This window comes from Planococcus citri, chromosome 5, assembly GCF_950023065.1.
Source record: "Planococcus citri chromosome 5, ihPlaCitr1.1, whole genome shotgun sequence".
NCBI lineage: Eukaryota > Metazoa > Arthropoda > Insecta > Hemiptera > Pseudococcidae > Planococcus > Planococcus citri.
Window position 1 is genome coordinate 50,716,183 of NC_088681.1, and position 17,831 is coordinate 50,734,013.

Consider the following 17,831-nt stretch of genomic DNA (forward strand, 5'->3'; position numbering starts at 1 on the left):
AATTAGGTACGCTACGTAAGCGTATATTTACTTTCGGAAGTTTCCACAGAGAACCAGGTAATACGTATACAGGTAAAAAAACATATGTAGATAAACTCTTTTATGTTATGTATACTTACGTTGAGCAATTATCTTCAGATATTCCATTTTTGGTCACATAACGACGTAAAAATACCGAATTCGGATCATCGTTGTATCGTTCGAATATATCGCGATGTAAATTATACATTCTTTTTTGGCTTACATCATCTTCCGCGTTAATGTATGCGTTTTTATACGGCGCCATATACTTAACATAGGTACATATAAGCTGAATAGTGAATACTACGTATATGTATTTATTTTTCTTTACGTCGTTGTTGTCATATCCAAATAGCTAATTGTTGTAAGATACTGGAATAATACGAGTACATTCGCAAACGATAGATGACTACGAAAGCAAAAAGTAGGTGAGATGGTAAACTCGAGCAATTGCAGGTGGATATTGCTTTGCATAAGCAGGTAGATAAAATAGTCTTTGAACAAGCCGCGAATGTCGAATCTATAAATTTAAATATTCCGTTATTTATGCGATGAGAGAATATAGTCGAGCTTGGTGATTACGAAGACCAACGTAAGTATAGTCGAGTGAAATTGAGAACTGTGCGATGGCTTTGAAGTGATTTTTTTATGGCTTTTGTTTTTACGAAATAGATGTTTTATGTGTGGTGGATATACGATGACAGAAAAATTAAATTAAATGAAAAAGAGAGGAGGGGAATTTTTCGCATCAATTTCATATGTTGTGTAAAAAATACGTATTAAACAAAATATTGAATGCGAATAATTAGATGTTCAAATACAAGAACAGACAGTAAATTTATATAAGTACTCAGACATGCTGAATTAGGGACTTCTTCTCTTCCCCAAGCTGATTTATTTCCAACTAGGCAAGATATAAAGTTAAGCAAATAAATAAGTACCATTTCAATTTTACAAATCGAAAGAATCGATGGTTCGAAATTTCTCATGATATTTAGCTTTTAAAACGTACTTTTGAGAGATACAATTATGATAAAAATATACGTTATGTGTACACAGATGCACAATGTACATAGGTATAAGGTATATATGTATTTTAGAATTTTTTATATAGTAAAAGTATGAAGACTTTCGAAAATTCAAGAAACCAATTTTTTTCATAGGTTTTCACGCCCAAATTGGTCAATTTTGACCAAATTTTTTTTCCTCACAATTACCTAGGTATAAATTTTTTTTAGTAAAAATTGATTCCTGCCATTTTGGCAACCCTTGAACTGCCTTCCGAGTTCCGAGCCATCCACCTGGCTAAAATTCATCTATGCACAGTGTAGACCAATATCAACTCAAAATAGGCACCTACATCGTACCTACTCGTATTTTAATTTTAAAGAAATTTCAAACTTCCAATTTTTTTGCTCATATTTGTCAGTCACATTTTTTTCAATTTGGAAAAATGGCCTCATCACAGGTGAAAAAACTTAAATTACTCATAATTTTCAAAAAAAAAAAAAAAAAAAAAGTCACTATTAAATTGATATGAAAGTTTTCAAACGTGATGTTAACGTGGATTAAGCATCATAAAAATCATTGAAAATTGCACAAATTGCTTAAATTACCCGAAAAATTACCAAATAGGTAGGTACCTACTAATAAAACATGGAAAAAATTGGCAAAAAAAGATCGTAAGAAATAACGAAATTTCGACAAAAAAAAAGTTACTGAAATGACGTTAAATATTGTAAGGAAAAGTGAATAAAATACCAAAAAAAGTCAAAAATGTCTAATAATACTGGAAAATCAGCAAAAATAAACGAAAATTTTGAGAAAAACTGCTGTAAGTTTGAAGGAAATTATTTAAAATGATTTGAAAATCGATAAAATATTGCTAAAATCTTTTAAAATATTCCAAAATTTACGAAGCAGTGTTAAAAATAAAAATAGGTATCCAAAAACCCGAAAAATAACAAAAATAACACGAAAATTGTTGAAAAATGAATGCAATACTTTTAAAGTTCTGGAATATTAACAGAAATAGCCGAAAACTGACAAAACAAAAGATAGATTTAAAAATCACTAAAAATGATTTGAAAATTGATTTTTAAAAAAAGTCATAACATTTCGTTAACTATAACTATAACTGGGTACCTATGCAAAATATTGCTCAAACTCAAAAAATTCTCAAAAATAAATAAATAAGTAAATAGGTAAGTAAATAAAAGTAATACATAAAATTTAAAAAAAAAATTCAGAAAAAATTTAATGCATTCAATAATCGAAAAAAACTGAAATGGGCTGAGCTCAGACGCAGAAAATATTTCTATCGAAAGCCAAAAAAATTTTGATGGAGTCTGAAAAATTTCAATCACTGTCCTTATCCTCTGTTTCAACAAATCACCATTATTATTTCCATAAAAAATTGATAATTAATCACTAAGTTGATCAAAACTTTTGAAATTTTTGAGGTAAAAATGATCTAAAGATTTTTTCCAATTTTTTCACGCCATTTTTATTATTTTAAAAATGCTCAATTGAAAAACGGGCAATGATTACTTACTTAGGTACATATCAACTTTTGATGAAGTTTCTCAAAATTTTTAAAATTAATTAATATTTTACCTAATAAAATCAACGATAATTTTGGAATTTTTTTTTACGATGTCCTGCTTTTTTTATGAGCTCTCTTCACTTGTCCTTTAGTAAGTCGCAGTCGTGGTTTTCAGAGAAGTATTTAGGTAGGTATTAATTAAGAAAGGATGGCTGAACTCTGAAGAGAAGTAGTGGGGGGGGGGGTATTTAGGAGGTTTTCTTCGATATTTTCACACGTCTTTATGAGCGATAAAACTGCCCGAGAAGGAAACAAATAAGAATTTAAAAATTTTCAATTTTGGTTACCAGCTAAAAGTTTTTACTTTACAAAAAATTACAAAATCTCAAAATGTGAAATTTTTGAAAAAAATGAACATTTAAGTTTCAAAATACATATTTACAAAAAATGCTAGAATTTGAGTTTAAAACCTAAAAATTAAATAGCTGGTCTGAGTGATGCCCAAACCTTTACTCTGTTTTTAATTCGAGGGTTTCATCACATACTTAATTCAAATTAGGCTTATTTTGCTCTTTGATTGTTCTCTTAGACTGTTTCAATAAGAATTTTGAGAAATAAATGGCATCAAATCTTAAAATTTACCTATTTGTCTGGTCTTCGTAACCTCCAATTCATTTATAATTCGAAGAAAATCAAAAAAAAAATCACAGAATTCGCAGTCTACAGCTGCAATTATGATTATTTACCTCAACACTAGTAAGTAAAACGTTAAACAACAAAATACTTAGGTACTTCAAAATTCTCAAATTATTTTACAAAAAAAAAATCAAAAGACTCGATTCAACATAACTTATTAAAAAAATATCATTAATGGTTAAAAAACACGAAAAAATACGCGAATTATCACACGATAACGATAATCACGACGAATCACTAGATGAAAGTTGAAACACGTTGTTCTACGCGCCACTGATCAATCACTACTATTTTACCGCGAACTTGAACTGGTTCTGTTCAACGAAGCTATGTACTTCGAATAATCGAATATGATGTTTTGCCTATAGCCTACCTGGCTCCATAAGATTCCCCACCGGATACAAGACTTACTCACTGTGAGCTCACATGACACAGTCGGAAGCGAATTATCAGTTCTAAGGAGCTAGAGCTACTAATCAGCAGTATTAGGCGAATACGCGATGACGCATCGTGATTGCTAAAAGCTTCATCGTAATAATGGAAATAAACCGGTTGAAAAATTCAATGAAAGTGGTAATCCATTCATCTCTAGGTACTATATGTACGAATACTACAGATGTGTAGCTAAACTGCGTAGAGGTAGAATGTTGATAAACAAACATATTAAAATTATTTCAAAAAGCTAATGACCCATATGGTTTGATTAGATTAGATTATACGAGTATTATGTGTTCAGTTTGCGAATGATGCAGAGTTCGAATTTTGAGATAACCCAGTACCTACATAGTTACATACCTAGCGGCTGGGGGAAAAAAAGGAACTAGGAAGAAAGATAGCGAGAGGAAAAAATACCTAACACGCGAATGAAACTCGTAAATAATGCTTTTCGACCTCGAGAACGAAGACGAGGAAACTGATTCGCGTTAAGTCGACTTGAGTGCTTTTCACGCAATTAAAATTCCGCAAAAGTTTTCTCATATCGAGCCTTTTCGTTCAAATATCCTTATAACGTTCTCTTTATCGGCCTTTCCTTCGTATAAATCGACTTTAACCTCTCAGATATGCCTGTTTAGATAAATTATTATTCGATGATGCTCAAATTGGACTTTTTTTTAACCGTCTGGTTTACTTCGAGTTTGTTGAATTCGTGCCAAAAATGAATTTTTCCAATGATAATATCTACAAGCATATTTACCTAATTGCTGGAAAAAGAGTACTTTTATTGGAATTGGAGATTGACAAAATTCTTAAAATTAGGTAAGTACTAAGTATACTTAGCTGTAAGTACTAAGTAGAAAAGCATTTATGTGCATTGAAAAAAACTGTAAGAAATTGGAATCTCCCACATTATGAATAAGACCGATTATGAGTCATTTTTTAAAAATCGAACTCTGAATGTTGCGTAAAAAAATTCAAGAATGTCTATCTGGTTTGATTAGAACAAGTACAAGTACGTAATACTCATTCATCATAAACATTATTACGAATGTACATAAATATGTGCTGCATGTTGCACAGATGGCCCTACAATCTACAAAGTACAAGTTATTTGAATTAGAGGATCATTCATTCTTGCCTCTCTCTTCCTCTCACCTTTTTCTACCTATCGTGACCACCCATCCCATCGCGTCTCACAATACATACTAACACTTCGATATACCTAACCCTACCTATATTAATGGATTCGCATAACTTGTGAACGTCATGTTTCATGATTGACAATACGTACGTAATTGTCATTACTCGCTATGAAAGTATTTCTCTTTTCTCGTTAAAATGACCAGATTTTACTCGTACGATGGGATTTACATATTTTACAGATTTTTATTCGCTGAATGCACAAAAAGTGAATCATTTTTAGCAAAACGTTGTTCAAACATTACGTGCAGAATTTCAGTGTTCAATGCCCTATAAATGTTCATTGCGAATTGGTTTTTTTATTCAATGCCATCTATAGAAATGTGTATAAAAAGAGATGGAAAATTCTCTGCGAGTTTTCTTTCATTTTTCAGTCAAATCATACGAGTAACTATGAAAAAAAGTCGACAAATTTGAACTAAATTCAGCAAAGATCTTTATTTCGAGTTAAAGATTGGTCAGAAAATTTTTTAGCACCGGCGACGCTTCTGAAGGGGAGATATGAGCCCTCAAAGAGGAAGCATTTTAAAAAAAATTGTGATTTTTTTCGCTCCTGTCTCTGTCCAACTTGTTTTTGGGGAAAAACGCTCGATCCCAAATGAAAGTACATATTTGAAATTTTTTTTCTTGCAAATATTTCGAATTAATTATTATGCCAATGATATTGAAAACAGGCGCGGACTGGGTCAGTTGGGGCCCCCTGGCGGATGCACCGAATGGGACCCTTAAAATTTTATCCCCTCCCCTTCCCTTCAGAATCTACCTCCTCCTATTTTTCTCAGGTTTGGATGTTTGAATGCCAGTTGCGCAATTCGTTTTTGTTTTTCATTCAATTTCACCAAAAATAAGTCAAACCGACAGGAAGGTCATTCCACGTCAATTCGACCAAGAAGTGATAAGAGGGGGAGGGGGTTCGGCGATTTTTTGAAATTTTTCCTGTGAAAAGACCTTCCGAAGGAATAACCAATGGCGCAAATCGCAGCCCTCTAACACTTTAGGGGGTGTCAAAGTATTCAGTAGACTTGAAATATCATCAATTTCAGTATAGTGGATAACTCGATAACCGCGATACCTACCAAAATGGAACTTTTTCCAATATTTAGGGGTTGTGAAAGGCTTTTTGGGGATATATATATATATATATATATCATAAAAATCAGTGTTGCCACTTTTTTTCGTACGAAAAATTAGCTCGAAAAGTTTCAAAACGTAATTTTCATATCGTTCCGATTCTCAAAAATTCTGAAAAAAATATATTTATGGACAACTTTTCATGCTGTAAAACATAATAATAAAAAATTGGGATGGTATTATGTCGTAAAGTCGATTAAAAAAATTTGAAAGTTCGCAAAAAATGCGATTTTTTGACTTGAAACATGAAAAAAGTTTTTACTGGTGAAGTTGACCCATTTGACTCCAATTTTTACGTAGGTATTCGTTAAAAAAGTTGAAAAAACCAAAAAATTAAAAAAATTAACGAATTTCAATTTTTTGCCACGAATGTGATTTTTATCAATTTTTTTATGAAATATGCCAGGAAGAGGTCAAAATAAAACAACTGAATAAATTAATTTTTTTTAATGTTTAGAATTTAAAATTGAATTTTTTCAATTTTTGATTTTTTGTGATGAGTTTATCTCCGATGACCGAAACGCGTCTCACTTCGTAAAATTTAATGTTTTTGTAATTTTTTAATATTTTTGTGAATAAAAGTGTTCGTGCTGTAAAAGGTGTAGGTAATTAATTGATTATAAAATGTGTGAAAAAGGAGAAACCCACTACATTCAAAAAAAGCTTTTTACAACCCCTAAATATTGGAAAAAGTTCTATTTTGGTAGATATCGTGGTTATCGAGTAATCCACTGCTGAAATGGATGACAACCCCCAACAACCTTTAAAAAAGGGCTAGAGAGCTGCGATTTGCGCCATTGGTTATCCCTTTTCGAAAGGTCTTTCCACAGAAAAAATTTCAAGAAAATCGCCAACCCCCCTTACCACTTTTTGGTTGAATTGACGTGGAATGACCCAGGAACAAAACTAGGGGGTTTTCGGGAGAGGGGAGGGTGACTGAAAATTTTCAGATTAGTATGAGAAAAAATACCAAATTTTATCGAATAAAATGATGAGTTTCTAAAATGAAATAGGTTTTACCAATTTTGCTATACAAATACTCACATTATTTGGTTTATTAAAAAATTGTCATTTTCCCTTTCGAATTTGTGAAAGTTTCAAGCATGGATTTTTTTTAGTTTAGGACAGAGATATGTAGAAATTGGCCCCAGTAAAACGAGGGCAAAAGTGATCATTAATTCAAATCACAAGAGAATATTGTGTTTTTTAAAAGTTTGTCAATTTTTTTGGCTCCAAAATTTTAGGATCTGAATGCTTAAAAAATGTCAATTTTGAAAATGAAAAGCAAACAGATCCGAGTGAGGTGAGGGCAAAAGCTTGTTTCGAGAAGTAATTTCTAGAAGTAAAAATATGTACTATGTTTTTACAGGTGAAATGTTTGAAAAAAACAGGCTCGAGCCAATGCTAGGGCAAACGATTTCAAAAATTCGTATTTCGAGAAGTACATATAAAACAATGTTTTTTTGTGATGAGTGGTATTTTTCGGACACCACAATTTTAAAATTTGAATACCTTGTAGGAAATTAAAATTTTCAATTTTTAAATAAAAGGCAAGCAAACAGGCTCAAGAAAAGCGAGGGCAAAAGCTTGCGAAAATTTATGTTTAAAAAAAGTGAAAATAGTATTTTTTTTTTGGTCAAATATGGGACCTTGAGGGGCTCTTCGGTGTCTTGGGGCCCTTGGAGATCGCTGAGTAATATCATAGGCCAGCCCCCCCTCGGATTAAAAAATATCTTTCCTGGAACTGAGGAAATGTCATTTCATTACTGACAATTTGAAAAAATCGAGAAAAATAACTTAAAACTCGATCAAAACTTTTTTTCGATTATTCAGGTTGGAAATAAAATGACTAAAAAATTGGCACTTCTGCGTTCCAAAATATTCCCCTGTTCACCTAGACGTCTAAAAACGAACTCGACTTCAACTATCATTTAAAATTTATAATTTCTGTGCATATTATTTATACGAGTATTTTACGCGATGACAAGTAGGAGGTCGTCAGAGAGAGCGAAAAATAAACAATGCAGCGAATTCCTCTCGACGACGATGACTTTGTTGTTGAAAATATGAAATATTTTGTTCATCTTATTCCCCAGTTTTGCCCTTGCACTGTTATAGTGCAAACCCCTTCCTTCGATGTTTTTTCTTCTTTTTTTATCCACTCGAGGAAGAGAAAAGAGAAAGAGACTGCGAGGCACTTAATGGAATTCACACAGCTTAACGAAATTATCTAAGAATAATTTGTTTACCTATACTAAAATAACGTATTTTATTATACTTAGTAGAAGTAAGTAAGTATACAATATACTAGATACACGAAGCAAAACCCATCACGATGGTTGGTACTCGCCGGCGAGTTATTATTCAAATTGTTTCATTTTGCACCGAGTGTAAATTCACTCGGCGTAACAAAACCTCTGTAAAATTTGGCACGTGACGATGCTACGATGGTGAAATTTTGTGAATAAACATAACTTCCACTCGTTTAATTACTCGTCCCTCGGCCCTTCGAGTTGGAAGGGAATTTAAACTTCAATTCAAGCGTGAAAGTGTCCTATCCATGTAGCTAATCAGGAGTTTAGATATACCAGAGGATAATTCGGGCCGTTGCAATTTTTTTCTGTAACAAGGTCTGGGATATGGGTCACGGTTGTAAAATATCGCTTCTGTCTACACAAGTTTGGGATTGTCGCGAAGCAAAATGTCGAGTTTTTTAATGTTATTATTTTGTAGAAATTCTGGCGTTGAATGGTTAAATGTGTTTTACGACACGTGCCACTGATAAAATTCAGGGCCAGAAAGCTTTAACGCGGCGGGGTTTATTCGTAAGTACTTTTTGAACGTGTTCGTATTCGTGTAACTAAGTGTTTTTTTTCAATTTTTTACTCCGATAAGAGTAGGGAGTAGGTATAAGGTTTTTGAACCGGTGATTTTCCAAATATCTGCTATAAATTGAAAACAGAATAGCGAAAAAAAATTCCGAAAAAATGTAACATTATTAAATATTGTTGAACAGCTTCAGTTCGATGTTGATATAAACGGAAATTAAAATTTTTCTTTCGTGTTTCTTGCTCTTATTCGCGATAAGCTGATACCCTTACATATATTAATCAATACTCGTGTTTAAAATTCAGTCAACATAAAACGCCAGCCAGACTTGTTAGAGATACGAAAGAATGCAATTTTTTGAAAATTACCATTCGATAGGGACCAGTAAAGGATACCTGGGTACTTACCTACCAACTTGAATAAAATGTGTAGATGGGTAAAAAGTAAGCAAATATTGAAAGATAAATGTAATGTGAAAGAGTTTCACCCTTATTTTGAAAATGTCTGGAATATTATCTACATAAAATAAGTTCTCTGGGTTTTAAATGGCGGACAGACAGAAAGTTTTAATTAAATTTTATTGCAGTAAGTATAATAAAACATGATGGACTGATGGGCTAAAAAAAAATCGTCGACATGAATCATCGCTATTATTAATTTGTTTTTCTGTTCTGAAATGTTGAGCAGTCCGACCATGAAGAGTTTTACACATTGTGTTCTGTAAGATGGGGATTTCAATTTTACAGCCTCTTTAGTTGGTCTTTATTCAGATCTTTGTGGGACTCTTTCAGGGACGAAACTAAGGGGGGGTGGGGGGGTGTAACACCCCCCCCCAGTCATTATGGATAGTCGGCAAATTCGGCAAATTTGAGAAAAATTGACTTAGTCGGCAATTGCCGACTTTGCCGAGACTGGACAAAGTCGATAACTTTTGAAAATTACTAGTTTTAATAAAGAGACTAATTTGCCGACTTTTATGGAGCTTGAATAGCACATTTTAAAAAAACTTTGCCCTCGCTTCGTTCGGGCTGAATACAGTTCTTCTCTTTCTACATTTTTGCACCTGAGACATATCTGTTCTAGGTAGAGGTACCCTCCTAAATTTTTCAAGAAATTGACTTTTTGAAAGACAGTAATAATTTACATACTTACTAGGTAGGTACTTGAATTATGAATTTTCAAAAATTTCAGCCGTCGCATCACTCAGGCTCGTCGTTTTTTTATTCAAAATCACGTTTTCTAAAAATCAACTATACCTACTTTTAAAAAATGTTTAAATCCAAAAATAAACTCCCCAAATATAAAAAAAAATGTTTTATTCTCAAAATACGAAATTTTGAGAGCTTTGCCCTCACTTTGTTTTGGATCTTTTTGATTTTCTTTTTTGGAACTAAAATTTCTATTAAAAAAATCATTCAAATTCTCAACATTTTAGACCGAAAAAATCAAGCTCCTCCCATAAAAAAATCATTGTTCTTTTACTTAAAAAAATAAAAATTTTCGAAAGCCTTTGCCCTCGCTACGCTCGGGCCAACTTTTTATATACTCGTACTTTCATTTTTATGAAACACAAAAATTCTGCTTGAGGCTTCTAAAAATTGAAAAATGAACATGTACATTTTTATATGCAAATATGTGTTGAGTATATCAATTGGCAAAATTGTCTTCTTCTCATTTTTTTTTCACAATAAAAAACTCACTGCTTTAATCGGCAAAATAGGTATTTTTTTGTCATATCAGTCGGCAAATCTTTGGTTGACACCCCCCCCCCCATAGAAAATGTCTAGTTTCGTCCCTGGACTCTTTCTTTGGGCCCCCGAGAAATCAATTTCTTCAAAATCAACGTTTATTCAAAAAACAATAAACAAAAAAAAAACAGGCTGTTTTCTTCTAGGTTAAAAAAGATCTTATAAAATAAAAGTGAATAGAAAAAATTTGTTGGCAAACAAATTTTCATCAGTGGAGTTTTTTAATTTTTTTCTTAAAAGTTCTGCAATTTTTGAAATATTTGCGACAGACAGTAAACGTTGAATTTTTGAACTTGAACCGAAATATTTCGAGGAGAAGGCTGCGTAGAAAAACATAGGATAATTAGACTCTATTGATGGCAAATCCATAACTTTTTATTTTAAAAAAAAAATCGCAGTTCCTCAGTTGGTTTAGAAAAACCAATTTTCATGATATTGAAAACAATGAAAAAATAGGAACAAACTTTCAACAAAAAATTGGCTTTGCAAAAAAATTTGAAGTGACAGAATCTTAGGGTTGATAAAAATTAATCCGAAGCCAATTTGACGGTCACATTTAGTAAACAACCTGCAGGGGAACCTGCTCCAATAAAATTCGATTTGGAGAATGTTGGGCTTCGATTTGCCCTTATCTGATGAGTGAGGATCAAATCCGTTCAGGTCTCACAAGATTCAATCAGGTATCCTTATTGGATCTGATTCAGTCTGAACAAATATAATCTGCCTAAACCTCTGATCTGATTAGATCTGCTCGTCCAGATCAAAGCAGATAAAAAATTCTGAACTATTATTAGCCCTGTTCAGAACAAATTGAAGGGTGGTTTTCCAAAACGCATTAAGTCCGTTTTTTTCGAAATTGATTTTTTCGCGCCATTTGGTTAGTGACGTCAGGACACATCATCTGAGACGCATACCTATCTAAAATACCTATTTTATCCATGTTCTTTCCAGCTTTTTGTGAAATTGTTGAAATGCGCTTGATTTTCCAAAACGCATTAAGTCCATGTTTTTTAACGCTTGTAGAATCGCTTGTTCCCATACGAACTGATTTTTAAAATTTTATAGTATGTTGTATATGTGCATCCTTAGGAAGTATCGCCACAGAAATTTTCAACCCCCTCCCCCCATATTTACCCCTCAAAAATGACGTTTTCAGTTTTTTAACTTATTTTATGGTATTTAACAATGACGATTGCGAGGTACATTTTAGAAACACCTTTTTTGGACGTATTTTTGACCCAATACCTTTTTCGAAATTTTTGCGGTGGTGCGCCATGTTAGAAAATTGGGAAATGTGTGTGTGTGTGGGGGGGGGGGGGTGAAATGGGAATTTTGGGGAAAATGACTATCAACGAGTAGGGTGTCGTTTTCTTATGATTCGATATCGCTGAGCACGAATATGACGTTAGATTTTGTTTTACACCCCCACAGCCCCTCCGGAGCCCTCAGCCCCCACCTCAATTTTCACTATTTTGGGAATGAAGTTACTTTGATGACGTTGGTGTCGTTGTCTTATAATTCGATACCACTGAGCATGAATATGGCGTCAAATTTTCTCCTACACTGAAACTGCCCCTCCGGAGCCCTCAGCCCCCTCCTGAATTTCTATTCATTTTTTAAATAAAGTTATGTACTTTGATGAATTTGGTGTCGTTTTCGTTGTTTTCTTATGATTCGATACTCACTCAGCCCTCTGCTAAATTTCCACCATTTTCAAAATTAAGCTGCTTTTACAACATGGAATCTTTTTCATACGAATTTCGCGCTCAGCAGTATCGAATCACAAGAAAACGACATCAATATCAACGTAATTCGAAAATATAAGGCAAAAACTTTCAAAAAATCACAATTCCTCAGAAGTGAAATACAAACATAATTTTTGATAAGAGGTTTTGAATTGAATGGTAATATGCAAGCTGGAAAGGAGAAAAGGCAGAAAAATGTACTTTTCGCGTGGTGTTTTTTTTAATTCTTCAATTTGTGCACTCGCGATTGAAAATAAACAGTAAGTAGTAGGAACCATTTTGTTGGAAATTGATTTTCCTACAAGATGGTACTTTCATTTTATAATTATCTTATAGTTACCTCATAATTTTCCTGAATGAATGCTCATTTTTCAACATAAAACGTCCAGTGGTTTTCCAAAACGCATTAAGTCCATGTTTTTCAACACTTGTTGAATCTCTTGTGCAACATTCAACTCAACACCGCGTGTTGGATCATATCAAGCTATACCTAAACTTCAATGTTAGGTTGGTTGCATACTCAAAATAAGCCCTCTAATGAAATGGGAGTATGTTTTATGCTTTTTCTCGGAACTTACTTTTGGGACTTAATGCGTTTTGGAAAACCACCCTTCAATTGGATCTGGAAAATTTACTGATCTGATCAGTCGACGTGGTCATGATTAGATCAAGCAGATCTGATCAAATCTGTTCAGCTCTGTTAAAATGTGATCAGGATTTTCCAATTTATCTGCTCAATTGTCAAATCAAATTGAATCCAGAAAATTTCAAAAACTGATTAATTTGATAAATATTACTTTGATCTGATTGGAATCTGTTCAGAGTAAAAGTCGGATGTAGAGGAAGTCCGGATCTACCTAATCAAAACCTAATCTGATCTGCATCTTCTTCAATAGGACAACATAGATTCAATTTTATCAAAGTTATGGTCTGATTGGTAATCTGGTCAGATCGAATTCGGAAAAATGTTTGAATATGACCAATTGACCAACAAGGATTGATCAGATCTGTTCAGTTCTGATAGGATCTGATCAGATCTGAAGAGATTATTATAATCCCATCAAAACTGATAATCTGATTTGATTTGGTCAGGTTAAATAGAATCCAGAAAATGTCCGGGGCTGATCTAATCAAAAGATTGATTGATCTGACTGAAATTTGATCTGATCCGATCAAGTTTGTTCAGCTCTGATGAGATCAGATCAGGTCTGAAAAGATCTAATCTGATCAGAAGTCAATCAAATTGAATCCAGAAAATGTCTGAGACTGATCTGATCAAAACTTTTATCTGATTAAATCCAGTCACAGTGAATTAAATCAGAAGAATGTTCGTAGGTATCTGATCGAATAGGCCGGAATATAACAATTCCATCAAAACCGCATGATGATCTGATTCGATCAAGTTGGGGTTAAATTGAATCCAGAAAATGTCTGGGACTGATCAAAGCTGATCTAAACTGATCTGATATATCTATACATAATATGGCTGAGCACCCAGTAAAATCTGTTTAGATCTATTCTGATCAAATTTGTTATAAAGAATATACCCGGACCGAACCGGACCTGATTTGATCTCATCTCTTCAAGCCCAATCTGATCTGATTCGATCTAATTTTATCTGATATTACTCAATTTGACCTCATTTGATCAAACTCGATCTGATCTGATTTGATCAGACTCAATCTGATCAGATGTGATCAGACTCAATCTGATCAGATGTGATCAGACTCAATCTGATCAGATGTGATCAGACTCAATCTGATCAGATGTGATCAGACTCAATCTGATCAGATGTGATCAGACTCAATCTGATCAGATGTGATCAGACTCAATCTGATCAGATGTGATCAGACTCAATCTGATCTGATGTGATCAGACTCAATCTGATCTGATGTGATCAGACTCAATCTGATCTGATGTGATCAGACTCAATCTGATCTGATGTGATCAGACTCAATCTGATCTGATGTGATCAGACTCAATCTGATCTGATGTGATCAGACTCAATCTGATCTGATGTGATCAGACTCAATCTGATCTGATGTGATCAGACTCAATCTGATCTCATCTCATCTTATCACACACGAGACACGATCTGATCTTATTTGTTCAGAGTCGATCTGATCTCGTTTGATTAGACCTGATCCGATTTAATCCTAATCTGGAGGTAGATCTACTTAAATCCAATTAGTTTTATTCCATTGGATCTGTTTCTTCTGATCAGGAAATTAAATCTGGTCAAATTAAATTGAATTCCATTTTCAGAAAATGCCCAAATTTGATCTGATTTGTGATCAGATACAATCATTCTACATAGCAGTAAAAAAAAGGAGAGAATCTTTATAAAATTTTTACTGAGTAATTCGATGAATTTTTAATAAATATTCATTCATTTGTGATTTTTTGCTAATAACAGAAGGATCTGAAAATATGTTGTTGCTCCCACTCCTTGCATATTCCCCATCAGCTGTCAGCAATTACATCATTGACCTTGGTGGGAAATAATTCAGTCTGGTGGAATTATTTTTAAAACAATTCCCATGTTTTTTGATTAGCACTGGGCACCTTGTACCTATATTCCAAAAAAGTAATTACGTACAAATAACACGAATACAATTATAAGTTTCGCAATTTTCCAACTCTCCCTTCCCTTCCTTACCCCTCAGACCTATGTTCGTTGAAATTTATCTCGAAAAGCAATAAGCACACGGTGAAAGCTATAAGCAAAGAGGTATTGCGAGAAAAAGTTTTCTGCCGTTGAAAATTCAAACTAACTGCGGTATCAAGAGACTCGGTCACATCGTGTTAAAAATTTTCGATTCCTCGTGGATTGAATTTTTCATATTTTCCATTCACTATTCACACATTTACCTACACATTCGCAATACACATGGCGAAACACGAAGCACACAAACACACAGATATGTACCGCAGTAACATTGGCTCAAGTTGGTCGCTGAGGGAGAGGATAAGGGGGCCGAGATACATCTATTTTTAAACTCTCGTACTACACAGCACCGTATTTCTCGGCCAATTTTATAAACGTCGGTATGATTCAGCACGTTTAGCAACGTCGTCGTCGTCGTCGTCGGTGCCGCGTGATATAATTTTCATAGAGTTTTTGTGTTTTTCTTTATGCAGGAGGCGGATTTATGTAGGTTGGTAATTAATACGGGGCCTTTAATTGATTACGCGATTCGCGCGATTAAACATCAACTAATGGACCTGGACGAGAAAGAGCATTAGCGTGTGACTGTCAAACCGCACTGGCGCTGCATACAAATTTACCACCAGCCCGATGTCGAGTGCGATTGAAAAATTGCATAGTTTTTCTGGCAATTGTATCAGATCTACTCGTAATATTTGCGTTATTGGTGTAAAATTATGCGAATCGACTGGTGCGATGGTGTGTGAGAGAGAGAGAAAAGATTAAGAGTTCAAAGCCCTCGATAGTGTAATCTTCTTAGATATTTTTTCGTTCATATTTGCCTGGTTTGAAAACATTTTTCTGTAATCAGATTATGCCAAGCAGAGCAGTTTTCTATCTCTGTTTTCATATAGCACGGGTCGGTAGGTATCTGCGATTCGAATTGTACGAGTACTACGAGCACGAGCACAAGCACATCGATACCTACTCTGTCTTATGCTCTGCTTACTGTGTAACTGTACTTAGCTTAGGTAGGTACTTTACTTATGCATTATGTAAAAGGTTAAACTTGTCGTGCAGAGGTTGACATTTGATCCGGAAGATTTGCATTTTTTTGCACCCTCTTATTTCTTACCTACTCACTTCCTCCCCTAAGAGTTCTCCTTTCGGTGATAGTATTACCAGGCTAGTGTAGATGTAACGTGATTTGAATGTTGAATTCGAACTACGAAGCCCAATACGATCGGCTTTCATTGAAGTACTGTACCTACCTACTCGCTTATACGAGTATGTGTACTTTAAAGGATTTTTTTTTGCCAAAGGTCTATAGCAATTTGTGACACTAAAAATACGATACCTATTGGAAGAGGAGGGGGATATGAAGTTGTACAATTTGTAATGAGTTTACAGAAGGAGACGAATATCAATTATTTTAAAGTATCAATGTGTCATAAAAAAGTTAAAACAGCGGTGAACAATTCAAACAAGTAACACGTGAATGAAAAAAAATAAATGTCTGCACTTTTCGATTTTCCAAAAATCGAAGTGCCTTTAACTCTGAATGCTGGCAAAACAAATAGAATACAACTTGAAGAACTTTAAATGTTCTGCAGAAAAAGTTATGTTCGTTGTTCCTACTTTTTAAAAAGTATTTTCATCTAAGTAGATCAAAATAAAAAGTTATGCCGGGAGCCCATTGCCTCATACCTCAGAAGATTTTTTTTTTAATGAAAAAATCCAATTTACCTATTGAAAAAATGTAATTTCTATTTGTACATGAGTAACCCCCCTTTCAAGAGAAATTCTCTCTCAGTCTCCCAAAATAATGTTGATCCTTCGTGTAGAGCTTCCCAAAAATCGGAACAAATAAAAAAAATTTTCAAAACTGCGTAGTTTTTTTTTGAAAATTCTTTCATTTCTGGTCATAATCTTTCAAAAGAATCCAGCTTTTTCAAGAAAAAGTTTCTCCCAGCCCCATTTTTATAAAACGTCAAAAATTGGAAAAAAATCCGCTAAAATGAAATCGATTTCCAAAAAAAAAAATCCTAGAAATATACCTAACGTTGCAAAGAAATGTCGGATGCAGCAACAGAAAAGATTGTTTGGAAAAAGTGCAAGTCTGGCACCTCAACCCCAAAGCACCAATAATTTAAAAGACCAGAACATTCTTTATTTCTTCTCAATTGTTTTACAGAGCTCTCAAAGGGAAAATTCAATGCCCCAAACAATACTTAAATTATCATTTCCCCTTTTTTGACAACATGAGCTGCCCACCAGGAAAAGTTTCTATGCTACACGACAAGAACTAATCAATTCATTTTGAGAGCTCCGAAACTTGACAAAAATAAACTTCAAGTTTTTACGTTGAAACACCCCTTCCCTGCCCCACCCAAAAATTGATCACTCATTGAGAAATTTCCAACATTTTACGAACATGGAACTTTCACCGAAGACGGAGAGAGGAGAAGGAGGAGATTAAATTAGGCATCAATCACTAAAGATTAAGATTTCTTGCAAGGTTCTATCATTTTCTAAAAAAAAAAGGAAAAATTTTAAAAACGTTCATCTTGAATGGTCATTTGAACTCACGTTGAGTTTCAGAGGGTGGGAAAAGAATTCGAAATGTCATAAGATTTTACTACTTTTTTCATTTTCAAGCATCTTATGCCCCAAATCAAAGTACGAGAGTAGGTATCTACTCGTATTTCAACTCATAAAGAAAAAATTTTAGAATTCGACAAAGTTGTGTTTTTTTTTTTTTTTTTTTGAAAATTTCCATTAAAGACGGTCTTATATAAAAATCCACTATAAATGAAATTTTTTCAAAAAAT

The 17,831-nt window shown here is 33.6% G+C and overlaps 1 protein-coding gene across 7 annotated transcripts in view; it reads right to left on the reverse strand.

Annotated features, from left to right (window-relative positions):
• The window catches only part of LOC135846364 (uncharacterized), a 130,438-nt gene that overhangs the window by 38,796 nt on the left and 73,811 nt on the right, over window positions 1-17,831 (reverse strand). The window contains exons 1-2 of one of the 7 annotated variants that reach the window (XM_065365412.1): window positions 3,313-3,735; window positions 120-541 (exon numbers count right to left, since the gene is read on the reverse strand). The exons of the other annotated variants lie outside the window; for them this stretch is intronic. Coding sequence (XP_065221484.1) covers window positions 120-286 — 167 coding nt within the window. The 5' untranslated portion in view covers window positions 287-541; window positions 3,313-3,735. Of the gene's footprint in view, window positions 1-119; window positions 542-3,312; window positions 3,736-17,831 lie in introns of those variants that run through there. 7 annotated transcript variants of the gene reach the window in all.